A 13,802-nucleotide genomic window follows, 5' to 3' on the forward strand; every position below is an offset into this window, starting at 1 on the left:
CAGACAGACAGACAGACAGACTGACTGACTGACAGACACAGTCAGTCAGTCAGTCAGCCGGTTGTGGTGTCAATGACCTGTGAGCGTGTTACGGTGTATAATTCGCTTCGACTCGAACGCGCGCGCGAGCGCGCGAGTCGATCAGTCAGAAATTCGGGGAATTCCACGATGAGAGAAACTGCGTGTGAAACACGCTCGATTGAAACGACGGGAAACAGGATGAAAGTGGAAAAACGAGTAATGCGTATCGACCGTCACGAGACCGGTCAGATTCGTGAGTTCAATCGTGCGAAATCGCGAAGCCGATGGTTACGACAACACGGTGGCCCGGCAACAGTCTGCGCTACGGACGTACAGCGTTATGCAAGAACTCTCCGTGCCTTTCGTGCGTGAGATTTTAATGCACCGTGGATGGACACGAGCGGCATAAAATATCGGGAACATAACCGAACGTGCGAGCGCGCGCGCGACGTCGAACTTCCTGTCGTCATTGTCGCTGTCGTCGCCGTGCGGCGAATTCGCTTCGCCGTGGAAAATGCCAGCGCAGCGAACCGCGCTGGCACGCGATTCACCGGAAAAAGTCCGAGAAATTGTATCCTTACGCCGGGATAATGTATCGTTTGAATTATGCTGGGAGAAAAGGAACGTTCGTCGCGAAAATCGCGTGATCGCGCTCACCGGTGGCGCGACGACCTGTCAAGCCGAGCACGCGCGAACGTTCAACGCAAGAAGTCACGACGACTGGCGACGTTGAAATTTCAGACAAGCGATTCAAGCGATTAACGATCGATCCTCTCAGCGCGGAACGAGGCCGCCGATTCCTAAATTCAAAGGCCATTAATTTGCATAATCGTCGAGAATCATCTCGCTCGGGAATCTCGTTGCGAGAATCTCGTGGCGTAATCGGAAGATTTCAGCACACGAGGAGAGCGGGAGCGCGCGCGCAAGCGCGCGAGAGAGAGAGAGAGAGAGAGAGAGAGAGACAGAGAGAGAAAAAGAGGAAACGCCCCGGTGAGCGAGCATCCACGTGCCAGCAACACGCAGGCCGTCAGGCTCGTTAAGATTTTCGGAAGAGATCGCCGGATGCGTCCTTACGAAATTTCTTCGTCTATAATCTCAAGCGAGATTTTCTTCATCTTTCCCTCACCGCAAGCTGAATCGTGCGTTTCAACCGCCGCGCGATGGACACATCACGGTCAGATATACTTCTGTCAGATTGGCTCGTTCGAGAGAGCTCTACTTTTCGAAATGCGAGACAACGGCCGGCTGTTGACGGCGGACGAGCGGAAATTAGTCGGGACAAGTTATACGAATGCGCGTTCGGTGCTACGCGAGAAATTCCGTTATCGTCGCGAAACGCGTTTTCCATTGACTTGCCGCCGACTCGCATTATAACTGTCATATTGCACACGACGCGTCGTACTCGCGTCGGGATCCCGCTAGGACGACCGGAAGCGCCGGCATTCGGAACGGAGACAGAGACAAAAAGAGAGGGACCTTCCACAGCGCGGGTGTATGTTATTTATTTATTTATCTTTTTATTTACTTATCAATAATATACGGGTCTGACCCGTTTGGTGTACAGAGACTGATTCAACAGTATGACGAGTAAGAAAATTCTCATACGGATAAAGAGGGTAAAGATGAAAAGAAGAAGGAAGAAAGAAAGAAGAGAGAAAAGAACAAAAAGAAAAAGAGAAAAAGATTTCCTTTCATTGTATCTCCCGCCTTACGTAACGCGCATTTAATTTCTTATCCGGCTGCAGATACGCATATTGCGAAGAATGCGCTACTGTAATTGCAAAAAATTGCGAGCGGTTTCGCGCGGCATCACGCGTGCATACTCGGCCCGTATTTCTGTGTGTGATTGACAAATCTCCCGAGAAGGCTCGACGGGCGAAACGTAACCGACGGCGAAATGTGTCAGTGAGCTCAGGTAGGAATTTCCTTCAACGATGAAACACGCATCGGCAGAGTCCTGCGTAAATGCGTGCATAAGTGCGCTCTTCCGGCTGAGACGGTTGTTTTCCGTTAAGTTAGAAGGTGCGCTCCGCCAACGATGTTAGGTCTTTCTCTCTCTCTCTCTCTCTCTCTCTTCCTCCCTTCCTTCCCTGCTCTCTTTCTCTTTATCTTGCCGATGGTGGATGATTGCGGTAATTATTCGTAGCGTCGTCGCATAGTATTCAGCCCGAGATAATAGTCGCAGTGGCAGCGACGGCGGCGGCGGCGGCGGCGGCGGCGGCGGCGGCGGCGGCGGCGGCGATGGCGGCGGCGGTGGCGGCGCAACCACGGCGCAATCGCCGGCCCGTAATCAAAGCGAATTTTAATAGGCCTCTCCCGCCTATCTCTCGGCTCAATTAATCATTTAATACCGCGCGTCCCTCGTAACGCAATCAATCACGCTGCGTTAATAAATAACGGGGCTCGCGCTGGGAACGCGCGCGCAAACTCCGTGTGACCTTCCTCTTCGTCTTCCATCATTCATCCTCGAAGCGTGTCAGGTCAAAATGACGAGACACCACGGAAACGAAGAGACACGATCGAGGAGCAGAAGAGGGCCGACAACGAACGCTTGACCGCGAAATGTGTAGTCAACGGTTCGGACACATTTTTTCCCAACAAAGTTGGAGAGGCGCGCTGCGAGCTGTCGCGCAATTATGACTCGACGACTCGAAGCGATTTTTACTCTCATTGGGAAAAAGAGATGCCTAAAGCGCACCTTCCGCGCGAATGTAGTGCATACGTGGCGTGGCCACGTGTGGTCCGCGCGAGTCCGGATCGAGATTGCAACAGCAGATACATCAACGGAACGTGTCCAGCCTGCCGAGGAGGACAAGCCGTCGCTGCAAACGCGTCCTCGAGATCGAGATCCAGGACCTTTGCGGACGCGGAGCGTTCACGGACGCTCTCGTCGAGGAATCCGGCACGATCTAGATCCACGTCGTCGTCGTCGTCCTGGTCTCATCATGGTCGCACGACCAGCGCGACTGATCTTCGCAAGGCACTGCGCGGAGTCATTTCTTCGACGTTACGCGCGTGCAACAGAAGAGAGGGAGATAAATTTAACGGTATAATCGCGAGAAGATCGCGGCGGCGGCGGCGGCGGCGGCGGCGGCGGCGGCGGCGCGGCGTGGCGCGTTAACTCGCGTTACGCAAGGAAGTTACGTGCGGCTGGAGAAGACGCGCGCGGCGAGCTTGTGTACGTGTGTATCTCGACGAGGCGATCGGCGGATCATGCGATTTACGATCTGCGGCCCGTTATCTCGAGCTACGCCTCCGGGTCTGCGTCGGTCGAAGTTCGCGAGCCCCCTACGAAAGAATCGCGAAATTGGGGAGACGCCTTGCAATCTCGCTCGCAGACCGCGAGCGCGGAGACGGGAAGACGCGAGCGATCTCGACGAGCGATCGCACTTGCAGGGTGAAACCTCGCAGGGTGAAGATTCCGACCAAATTGGACTGGACTCGAGACAACGAAATCCCGAGTCGTCGGCGACTCGTTCGGCGCACGCAATCCCGTGAGCGCGATTTCAAAGCCGTATCTGGCTCGCCCGGCGATCTCTAGCCGTGTCCGGCCGTCGGGAATCCGAGGAACGGTATATAAGAGCGCTCGAATAGCGCTCCGGCGAAACGGCACTTTGCGCTGTTCGAGATGCCTGGGTAATTGTCGCGGCCTTGAAGATACGAGCGAATTGTGTAAGCGTCGGTGCCAAGTGCCGTACATATCGCTCCGTCGACAAAAGTATCTCAACGAGCTCGAGAGACATTTCGCGCAGCGTCTCTCGTGAGCGGGCAACCGACACGTCACAGAGGGTTCGCGAGAGAGAGAGAGAGAGAGAGAGAGAGAGAGAGAGAGAGAGATGCCCTGACGCGAAGATGTGTCAACGTGTTGACGAGGGGAGAACGACGACAAGAGTCTCTCCATAATATGACTTGTCTTTCGGGAAAGAAATCTCGTCAGCCTCGAATCGGACAATCGGGTCCGTAAATGCAAGATCGCCACGTTGCGTCCAATCGCGCGATACTGTTGCGAGCGTTTCACGGTCTGACCGAGCCGGTTCCGGTTCAAGAAACGGTACCGGCAGAAAACTCGAGTAAAGATATCTGACCGTTTCGCGACTTCTTCTGCCGCGAGAAGCTGTCCGTCTTCGTCCTCGTCTCTCCTCCGTCCACCGAAATTGCTTTTCGTACCGGCATAAAACCGCGTGAATTACGTCAATCCGCCGTTCGGTTCTCGCGCACGCGCGATGCTTATCATCGCGCGGCCCTGGCCGGTTCCTCCGTCGGTGATCTCTCCGCGGTTTCCCCGTTTCGCGACCTCGACGAGAAAGGAAGAGAGAGAGAGAGAGAGAGAGAGAGAGAGAGAGAGAGAGAGAGAGAGAGAGAGAGAGAGAGAGAGAGAGAAACAGCACCATCCGCCGTTCAGCCGCTTGAAAAGCGCGGAAATTGCGTTTATTTCAGGAACCGATAATCGACTCGCGCGCGTGTTACGCGAGTCTCCGCCTGGAGGAGACAGTGCGTGCTCTCAATTTCCCTCTACTTGAAAAACGGCATGCCCCCTCTCTTCTTCCGGCCCCCTTCAAGCCCCCTTGTTGCTTCGTTTCGTCCTCTTACACCCACCTGAGCGATTCTCGCAACCTTGGTGTACATCGACGACGCGCTTCGGTGCATCCGGTGCATCCTAGCTTCGCGGCTTCGCTCACTACCTCGGCGAGGAGTGTTCTCCTTCTTCTTCTTCTTCTTTATCCCCTCCCCCCCTCCCCGCCCGTGCGACTCCACGGAGGCTACCGCCAGCCGTTGCACGCTCTGTCATTCGTTACGCCGCTGGTCACCCCTTTCCCGCCGCCCGATTGCTCATTTTAAATGATTGTAAATCGAGTGGATGTGCCGCGGACGCGCGTTTCCGTTTCTACCTCGACGCGAGGCTTTTTCGCGAGTGAGGCTTCGATGGCTTTCGCGAGCTGACAGGCAAGCCGCCCGACGTCGCTCGCCCGCGTCGCTTTGCGTAGGGAGAGGAGATCCTTGCTCTGGTCGCTGGCTGGCTGGTCGCTCACAATGGCGCATCTTTGGCGGGACGCGGGACGCGGGACGCGCGACGTCGGCGTCGATGTGCTCGGTCGACTAAAGCCGATCGATCGTGTCCGAGAGCGCGTAATCGTCCGGTTTTCGCGCAAGCGAGCGAGAACGGAACCGTGTCAGCGGCGCGATCATTGAATCGTTGTCCAATTACCCGAGCGTCATTGTGCGATCCGCGCGGCGCGCACCGCGCCGACGCGACGCATCATCGCGGCGGCCTTCGCCGCGATACACTTTGCAACGACGAACGGCATTCATCGTCCGAATTACGAATTAGCTTTTCATTTCGGAAGGCCGTTCCCCTCGAACGAGTGTGCGGCACGAGGGTGTAGGATGCGATTCAGCGCGTGATACTTCCGAAATTCATTCTATTCCGCATAGATACGTGCAGGAAAAGGTGCGATTTGTCAGCCACTGATAGAGCGACCCGTCGGACAATTCGGAGATTGTTCTGTGACAACCGATTACAATGCAACGCCGATAAACAGCCGATAAGCGGTCGCAATTGTCATCGTTTGTGATGATCGCACTTCTAACTTTATCGGGAAAAATTCAAGCCATTCGAGCTGTTCTGCAAAACGAGTGCTCGAAACGAAGCTCGGACATGAACACTGTAATTAGCGTGCTCCTTTTTCAGCCTCTGTTTGCGCATATGCGTAATCTTGGAAAGTGGTAAATTCTACAAGCTGAGTGTCAAGCTTGAACACTCGCCGAGGAATCTTCCACAAACCGACACAAACTGACGGACTGCACTTTTCGCAAAGTGTTCTGACCATGTCGGCAATATCAGGCGTTGTTGATTGCGCTGGGCAAATCGCACTGAAGAAATTTACGAAAAATGCAGCTTACCCCCCCCCCCCGTCCTCGACAAGTTGGCTCCTACGAAACGTTGCTACGAACGAGACTCATCGGCCGTGCGACTCCGGCGTTAATTGCACGGCGCATACATTACGCACACGCTACGCGTGTGTTTCGCAATGCGGCAACGCTGATCGCGGCGCGTACGGCGCAATTACTTCGATTTAATATCCAAGGTCGTCGACGGTGCGCATGAAAGTTCGCAGTGCGTGTTCTCGCTCGCGGTGGTGTATCTCCACGCGGCGGTATTCGTCAGCCGAGGGACCCCCTGTTCTCTCTCTCTCTCTCTCTCTTTCGACGTCGACGTCGTCGTCGTCGTCGTCGTCTCGCCGCGCCGCCTCTCGAGAGCGCGAAACTACTCGTTCGCTCGGCCGATCTACGCGCAAACGTATTGCTCGCTCGCGTAATTAATGACGGTAGAGTCGCGTCTATTTCTAGCGGCGCGAACGCGCCAGGCCCATCCCGACGCGCCGAGGGAGGCAGAGGAAGAAGCCCGTCCCTCCCCGCCTTCCCCCAAGGTCCTTCGCATGCCTCCGCGCGTTCCATGAGAAGCCCGCTCGCTCGTCCGCTCATCTCTCACAAAAGGAATTCGCCGTGGATCCCATTATCTCGTCTCTCGATCGACGGATTCGTCCGTGCGCCAATTAGGACTCTTGCGATCGCTGATGTTCCAACGAGATCGTACCCTCGATCGATTCCAATTACGCGCGTACATCATGCGCTGCCCTTCTTCCTGAACGACCGATGTGAGAAAGAGACAGAGGGGGGGGGGGAGAGAGAGAGAGAGAGAGAGAGAATAATCAAACGGAGTGTCGCGCGGCAATAAATAACCGCGAGCGAACGTAGAAACAAGTTGCGGCGACGGTGCCAAAGCACTCGAGGCGACTCGTCGCTACAACCCGCTTGACAATCAATATTCACGAGAAACAACGTACGAGGTCAGCGAGAGAGGATTGTAAAATTCCCGGGCGAATAGACTCGTCGCGCGTCGGCGCGAGAGACGTCGCTCGGCCTGCTCGGCCTCCGCGCGTTTCTAACGGCTCCTCCGCTCGGCCAAATTGATTCTTACGCAAACGACGTCTGGTCGCGGTGCCATGGCACGGATGAATTGTCGTGGATTCCACATGAGCTGTACCGTTATCGGTTCGGGCCTTATTCTGAGGTAAGCGGAACGGTATATCCCCCGGTGCATCGCCGGCACCGCGCCCGGTCGCGCGGTTTTTCCGTGTGCTAAATCTGTCTTCCCTCCCCCCCCTCTCTCTCTCTCTCTCTTTCTCTATCTCTCTTTCTCTCTCAGATTATCTCTCTCAGATTATATTTGTAATTGCTGTAATTTCGATGAGGTTCTCAACTTCAGAGTGTTAATAAATAACTCTAACTCTCTCTCTCTCTCTCTCTCTCTCTCTCTCTCTCATCTCTTCGGGAACACGATGAGATCCTTTCGGCAAGAGCTCTTCGCTCCTCGCGGAGAAGATCGACGACAATGACACGTTACTCCCAATTTCGCCCGGCCATTTGTCGGCGCTCGCAGCTTCCAGGGGGGAAACGCGACGAGCCGTAACGCGACGTATCCGCGACGAGGTCGCGGCAAGAATCGGATCTCGCGTCAGGGACGCGGTCACGCGGAAGATCGCCTCTCCCTCGGCGACTCATTGTCCTCCACCAGATTACCCGTGACTCGTTCAACGTAAAGAAACGCGATGGCACGCGGCTCCGACGGGAAAGACAAAGCGGATGCGCGCGAGCGGTGCTCTTCTCCGCCGCGTGCATCTTCGCAACGGCATCGATTCGAGCCGATCAGATCAAACGAGACGAGAAACCTCGCTAATTCCATCGCCGACGATTAAAGCGGCGGCGACATCGCCGGGACGTCGAGAGAGAGAGAGAGAGAGAGAGAGAGAGAGAGGGAGAGAGAGAGAGAGAGAGAGACAGAGAGAGAGAGAGGGGGAGGGAGAGAGAGAGGGGGGGAGAGAGAGAGAGGGAGAGAGAGGGGGAGGGAGGGAGGGAGGTCGACGAGTAAGCGGAAAATTCGCGTTCTTCAGTCGTGGGTGCGCAAAATATTCAATTCTCCCTGTAAAAAGACGAAGACGGCGCGAGGAGGACTCGTTCCGCGACGAGCGGACGTCTCAACGGGACCTCCTGATCGTTTTAGTCCGCGGAAGTGTTTTTAATTCGCGACGGACTCTCATTTGGCCGACTAACGGAACGCGCTGATCATTAACTACGGTCTATCGTAATTGCACGCGCGCACGCCAGGTGTTGATTTTCGCGTGTATAAACGGGTCGCGAAAACCGATCGGAATAAATTCGCGGATAACGGGACGGAGTGAACGGCGTGCAGGCCGAGTAGGGAAGGAGGGAGGGGGGGGTGGCGAATGGACACGAGGGAGGGGAGACGAGAGGCACCACCGTTGACCGTTTAACGATCCCGCGCGATCGTCATTAGGCAGAATCATTTATAACCCGTGCTCCCGTCTTATTTACGGTCCTCTCGTGACGCTGCCCGCGGGTCGTCCGCGATAATTGCAGATTTACAAGCGTACGGTTACATACGCCATCGCGTGCAGCAGCACACGTTCGCGACCGCGTTCACACACACACGCACACACGCACACACGCACACACCACACACGCACACACACACACACTCGCCAGTCAGCCTCTATTGTGGTGGAGTCATGCCGATGAGAGCAACTTATCGGCAAGGTCGGCAGAGTCAACGGTAACCAGTTGAACGTACAACCGGATCGGCGAATTACGGCGAGCCGCTGTGTGCCGAGCGACGTATCGCGAAACGCTAATTGCAATTCCATCTTGGGAAAATTTCACGAGCGCTCGGCCGTCCATTCCTCGGCCCGTCACGTCGACTCCGGCCCGTAGCTTCGATTATTTGAGAACACTTTGAGAACGCTCGAGAATAATGCCTCTCGCTACGAGAAAGACGTACCACGAACGGGAGACATTAATCGTATTTAACGTACTTAATGACCAATTTGTTACGTCGGGACTGGAGGCTGGGCGAGTAAAAAAAACCTACGAATGGCTCGATCTTTGAGAAAAAGGAAAGAAACGAGAAGAGAAAAAGATGGAGTCATTATACGTACAGGTCTGTGTCGAGGCTCGTCCGGATTGATCGCCCGACGTGACATAACTGCGTTGTAATGATAAAATTAGATTGAAAGATAACGACGTCGGGAGTGCGCGCAAAGTAGATTAGCTGCTTGAACATCGAATTAACAGTACACGAGGTTGGGCGAGTTTAATTAATTCGAGCAGTCGACCGTGATTAGGATCGGTCGCGATGAGTAAGGACGCGCGAGCGGCACACATTCGCATTGGCGAATAATTTGCCCCGTAAAGTCATTGCGAATAAATGACGACGCGGTCGCGGAGGAAGGATTAGGGCGGATCGACGTGCAGTATTGTAACACGTAGCTTTGTATCGATCGTCTATCGAAAGTAAAGGTACTCGCGTGGGTGTCTTTCGCGCGCGCGCGCGAGAAATCAACGAATGTTTCGTAGACTCGCGTAGTTGGATTTGCATGGCCGATTATTAGCCGGCGAGGTTTCTCGAGAGATCTCTCGACGGAGGACGGAGCCAACAGGCTCCGCGCACGACATTGTGAAATTATCATCAGAGTTTCATGAAATTATACAATTGCAGATACGTATTTTTATCGGAAAGAACTAGAGACGGATAGAGACGACGGGTGGTTCAACGTTAACGAGCGACGACGCGGCACTCGTCAGCCGATACAAGTGAAGACGGTGTGAAAAATTCCTCGGGTGATGCCGAGAGAAAGAAGGACAAAAGTATTCAAATACGCGCCATAGTGCGACCTGCCGGTTAAACGCGGACAATCCGATTCGCACGTCCTGGATTTTTTACGTACGAGGCGACGCGTCCTCGCGGTGCTTCTGTACCATTGTGTCAATCCGACACAAGTTTTCTCAGGGATTAAGCGAGTATCAGAGATTTTAAGCGAGCACCGACTCTCCACCAGTACGTTCGTTGTAAAGAGATCCGTTTGCCACCACGACATTGGAGACGGCATTATTCGCGTGATCCCCTTCTCTCGCTTTTCGCGTAGTTTCTACCTCGTGATTTTAGGCCACTCTCGAATAAGACCTCGCCCAATTAACGTCGGAATCTTTTCTAGCGGAAAATGATGATTTCACCGCGAGTTGTTTTCAATGCGTGCACCGGACGCCCGAGATCATTGTGTTTGCGTAAGTATGTATATGTGTATACGTGAAGATCAAGAGGAATATAATTTGTTTTTCAACACAATCACATATTTCTGTTTTTTTTACGGCTTAGTGAGGAGAAATAAAGGAACAAGGGGCAACTGAATAAATATTCGACGCGATAATAGGCGCGATCAATCGACGCATATATGGAAACGTGATTGCACCGCACATATAATAACGTGTATGAAGAATAGCGCGCGGAATATTGGCTGGTGGTACCTCGTGTGTGTGTGTGTGTGTGTGTGTGTGCAAACGGGCATTTGCGTGCAAAGGTAATGGCGAAAAAAAACAGATACTTTCGACGCTTGAAGACGCGGTTTCTCCTCGTGAATGAAGAAACAACGGCTCGCGGTATGCAAAACAATACGCCGACCGTCTGACGAAGATTGCTCGTTGTGATGTTGGCGTAGAAACGCAAATGTTTGCAGAGAAAATGAAAAAGAATTCGTCGACAAGGTCGAAATATAGAATCAAACAGGAGTGTTAACGACTTTTACAATTTAAATTTAGTCCTCCGTACTCGAAGGGCGCTGCCTAAATGACTAGAGTTTGAATAGCGCTGAACGTCCCATCGAGACGGACCGAGCGGGTTGAGAACTGCTGCGGAATAAACACGTACGCGGTAATAGAAACACAGTTATAAACGAATCAATCCCGGTATCACCCGGTGGAAATCACCTGGTGTGCACTTGGTTTCTTTTTATCAGGGCAGAACGGAACAATTTCATTTTCCTACGTCCGACAACGAAGACGAGACCGACGAGGCCAGCGGAACAAACGACAAAAAGCAAAAACGCCCGCGGACTTTAACGGAGACTTTCGATTCGTCACTGTCGAGAGGAAAATCGTGTGTTCGTCTCGCTCATTAATCGTCACCTCATTACGTCTAGGCAACCGTTACGGGTATAGCCGCCTGGAATTACGAGTCTACTCGACTCAAGTCTACCTCTCCGCTGAATGGCCTAATAAAATCCGGGGTATCAAATTCGCTTCGCTCGCAAATTCAAGCGCTGTCGAATTTTTTCCACCTCCTCTTCTCGAACGGGTTCCACGTCGAGGCGAGATCGACGCGGCTTTCTCTCTCCGGTCCCCCCTAGGGGAAAGGAAAAAACATTCCAATCGGCCCATCAATACGGGATGGCGGGATGTTTGTACCAAAAAGTTGGCCAAAATTATGTTTTGACGAATTTCGGCTTAAAACGTGCTACTAATTATATGTATGATCATTACGAAGATTTCGCGTAAGTTTATCATGAAATAAAGTGCAAATATATATGTAAAAATATTTTAATAATCAAGGAAGCGTAATATTGCGCATCAATAAGTATTCAATATGGACAAACTCTAAATTTCTTCACCTAATGAGCGTATTCCATCCTCAGAATCAACATCATCTTCATCTATTGAAATATCTCCTCTTCTTGGCGTAGGGTCAGTGTGAGAAGAAGTAAGATATCCAATATTTCCTTTAAAAATGGTTCAGATTTCTTTCTTGGTGCTCATATTTCTTAGTAACGAGTCAGAACTTGATAAAAGTCTGTTGATTGTGTCCATATTACAAAAGGAAACAAGAGAAAGAAACAAAAAAAAGACGAAAGGAAACTTCATGTCTAAATAATTTGTCTTTGGACAAAACCGTTTTTTACGTTTAGGAAAACAAAAGTAATTACTAAAACTACACCCGCGGCTAATTCTTTCTGATACTTTATCCGGACAGACTGCTCTTTCATCTCATCCAAGAAACGTAACAGGGATAGACCCTGAAGTGTAACTAAACCTTTCAAGTTTGACATCGAGAACGCAATGTGATACATTATTGATATTGAACGCTTTCTTCAAAATCGTATATCTACGTGAATAACAATTCAATAAATATAGCCTAAAACGTTTCTTTATACCTTTCTCGAAACAATCCATCCACGAAGAATGTTATCGCGGACGAGCGAAAGCATAGCGGCCCATTATTCTGACACAACATTCGACTGTCTAAGACAGTCACTCACGCAGAGCGAGAATGATTTTAAGAAAATTGACTGTCGGCCAGCTTTTCAGGCCAAACATCCCACAGCGCGGTCCTCGGGATCCGCGAGGAAGAATTTCGTCGCGCGAGCAAAGGCGAGCGACTTTTCTCCGCGCGTGCATCGTGCACGAAACCGCGCCGTGTTTCCTCGCACGATTCTCGATGGGTGAAATTCCAGCGGCCTGCGCGACTGCGTGCGAGGTAAAAGGCTGAAAGTGTCCGCTGCCGCTGCCGCCGCCGCCGCCGCCGCCGCCGCCGCCGTCAGGTTACAGGGACTTTCGATTCGCCGTCGATGCCGAGGAGGACGTCGCCGCGCGCGCCGTCCCGGTTATAATCGTCATCTCGTTTCATGCCGTTTATATCTCATCTCGCCGTCTCCGTTCAGCTCGCGCGAACGCGGCTCGCTCCTTTCCACATGAGAATCTAGGTCGCACGGCTGCGTTCACCTTCCAGCAAAAGCAATGTCTTCCAAGGAAGGTCGTCGCTCGTCTGGAAAGGAAAAACGTCTTCCGTGCCCCGAGAGAGTACACACGACGACGCTTTTCCCTTTCGTTCGATCCCATCATCGAGCTTCGATCGATCGGCCGAGCCGCCCGCGATCTCGGTCAACGTGAGAAAAATTCGCGATCGACAAAGCGCGTAACGGGGAAACAACGAAGAGAGAAAATCAAACAAGAAGCGCGCGAATAATTTGTCGCGCTGGCGTGCTGGCGTGCTGATTGAACACGATCACGGCTTGTCCGAACGATTCTTCCGATATTCGCGAGTCCGAGGAAATGGAGTCCGATGACTCGAACTCTCTCGAATCTCAGCATCTGTATCGCGCTCGTGTTTGCGAGTCCGTGCGTACGTGTTGAAAACGCACGACTCCGGGTCCAGGTCCGCGTCCAGGTCCGCGCGCAAGCAATTAGCCCGGATAACTAATTGAGCCTCTCTATTGGATCATAAGCTTGAGAAAGCACGTACGCGAAGAGAGGACGATTACTTTCCAGTAATTACTCTTTCGCTCTTACCGGCGAATTGTTGTGTATTTCGTTGCTTCAAGTATCCCCTCGGATCATTGTCATCAAGTACATCGTGCCGTCATTAGAAAGCGCGCATCGTGTCGAAAGCGTCCACTTTTATCCGATTATCCGGCCACTTTGGCCTCTCGAGGCGCGCGCGCGCGGGATTTTTCCACGCGGGAGAAAATTCGTGATGATAATGATGACGAGGATAAGGATGACGACGACGACGCCAACGACAAAGTTTACATCGCAGGCCCCGGAGAAGGGGAGTGAAAAGGAAAAAAATGCAGACGTGACGCACAGGAAGGGGAGAGAAGCGTCGCAAATTTTCCGCGCTCGTGGGCGCGGGATTTTAACGCCTAATTGATTCGCTCTAATTAGTTATCGCCCTCGCGGACAATTAGAAAGTAAGTCTCATGTATTCACACGTGTACTCACACGTCGGCAGCTGCTGGGGTATCTGAGCTGCGTGTGTGCTGCTGCTGCTGCTGCTACCGCTGCTGCTGTGCCTCGTTATTGTGATCTGAAAATAGGGGAAAGGCATGTTTCAGATCTTCTCGCTTAATAAGATACGATTGTTAGCGGCAACTTAG

General features: G+C 52.6%; 1 protein-coding gene across 2 annotated transcripts in view; it reads right to left on the reverse strand.

Annotated features, from left to right (window-relative positions):
* pio (zona pellucida domain-containing protein piopio) overlaps positions 1 to 13,802 on the reverse strand; it is a 68,547-nt gene that overhangs the window by 42,689 nt on the left and 12,056 nt on the right. For both annotated transcript variants that reach the window (XM_025297276.1, XM_011151677.2), the window contains exon 3: positions 13,648 to 13,732. In XM_025297276.1, the coding sequence (XP_025153061.1) occupies positions 13,648 to 13,732 (85 nt within the window). The remainder of the gene's footprint in view (positions 1 to 13,647; positions 13,733 to 13,802) is intronic.

This window comes from Harpegnathos saltator, unplaced genomic scaffold (assembly GCF_003227715.2).
Source record: "Harpegnathos saltator strain DR-91 unplaced genomic scaffold, Hsal_v8.6 scaffold174, whole genome shotgun sequence".
NCBI classification, from domain to species: Eukaryota; Metazoa; Arthropoda; class Insecta; order Hymenoptera; family Formicidae; genus Harpegnathos; species Harpegnathos saltator.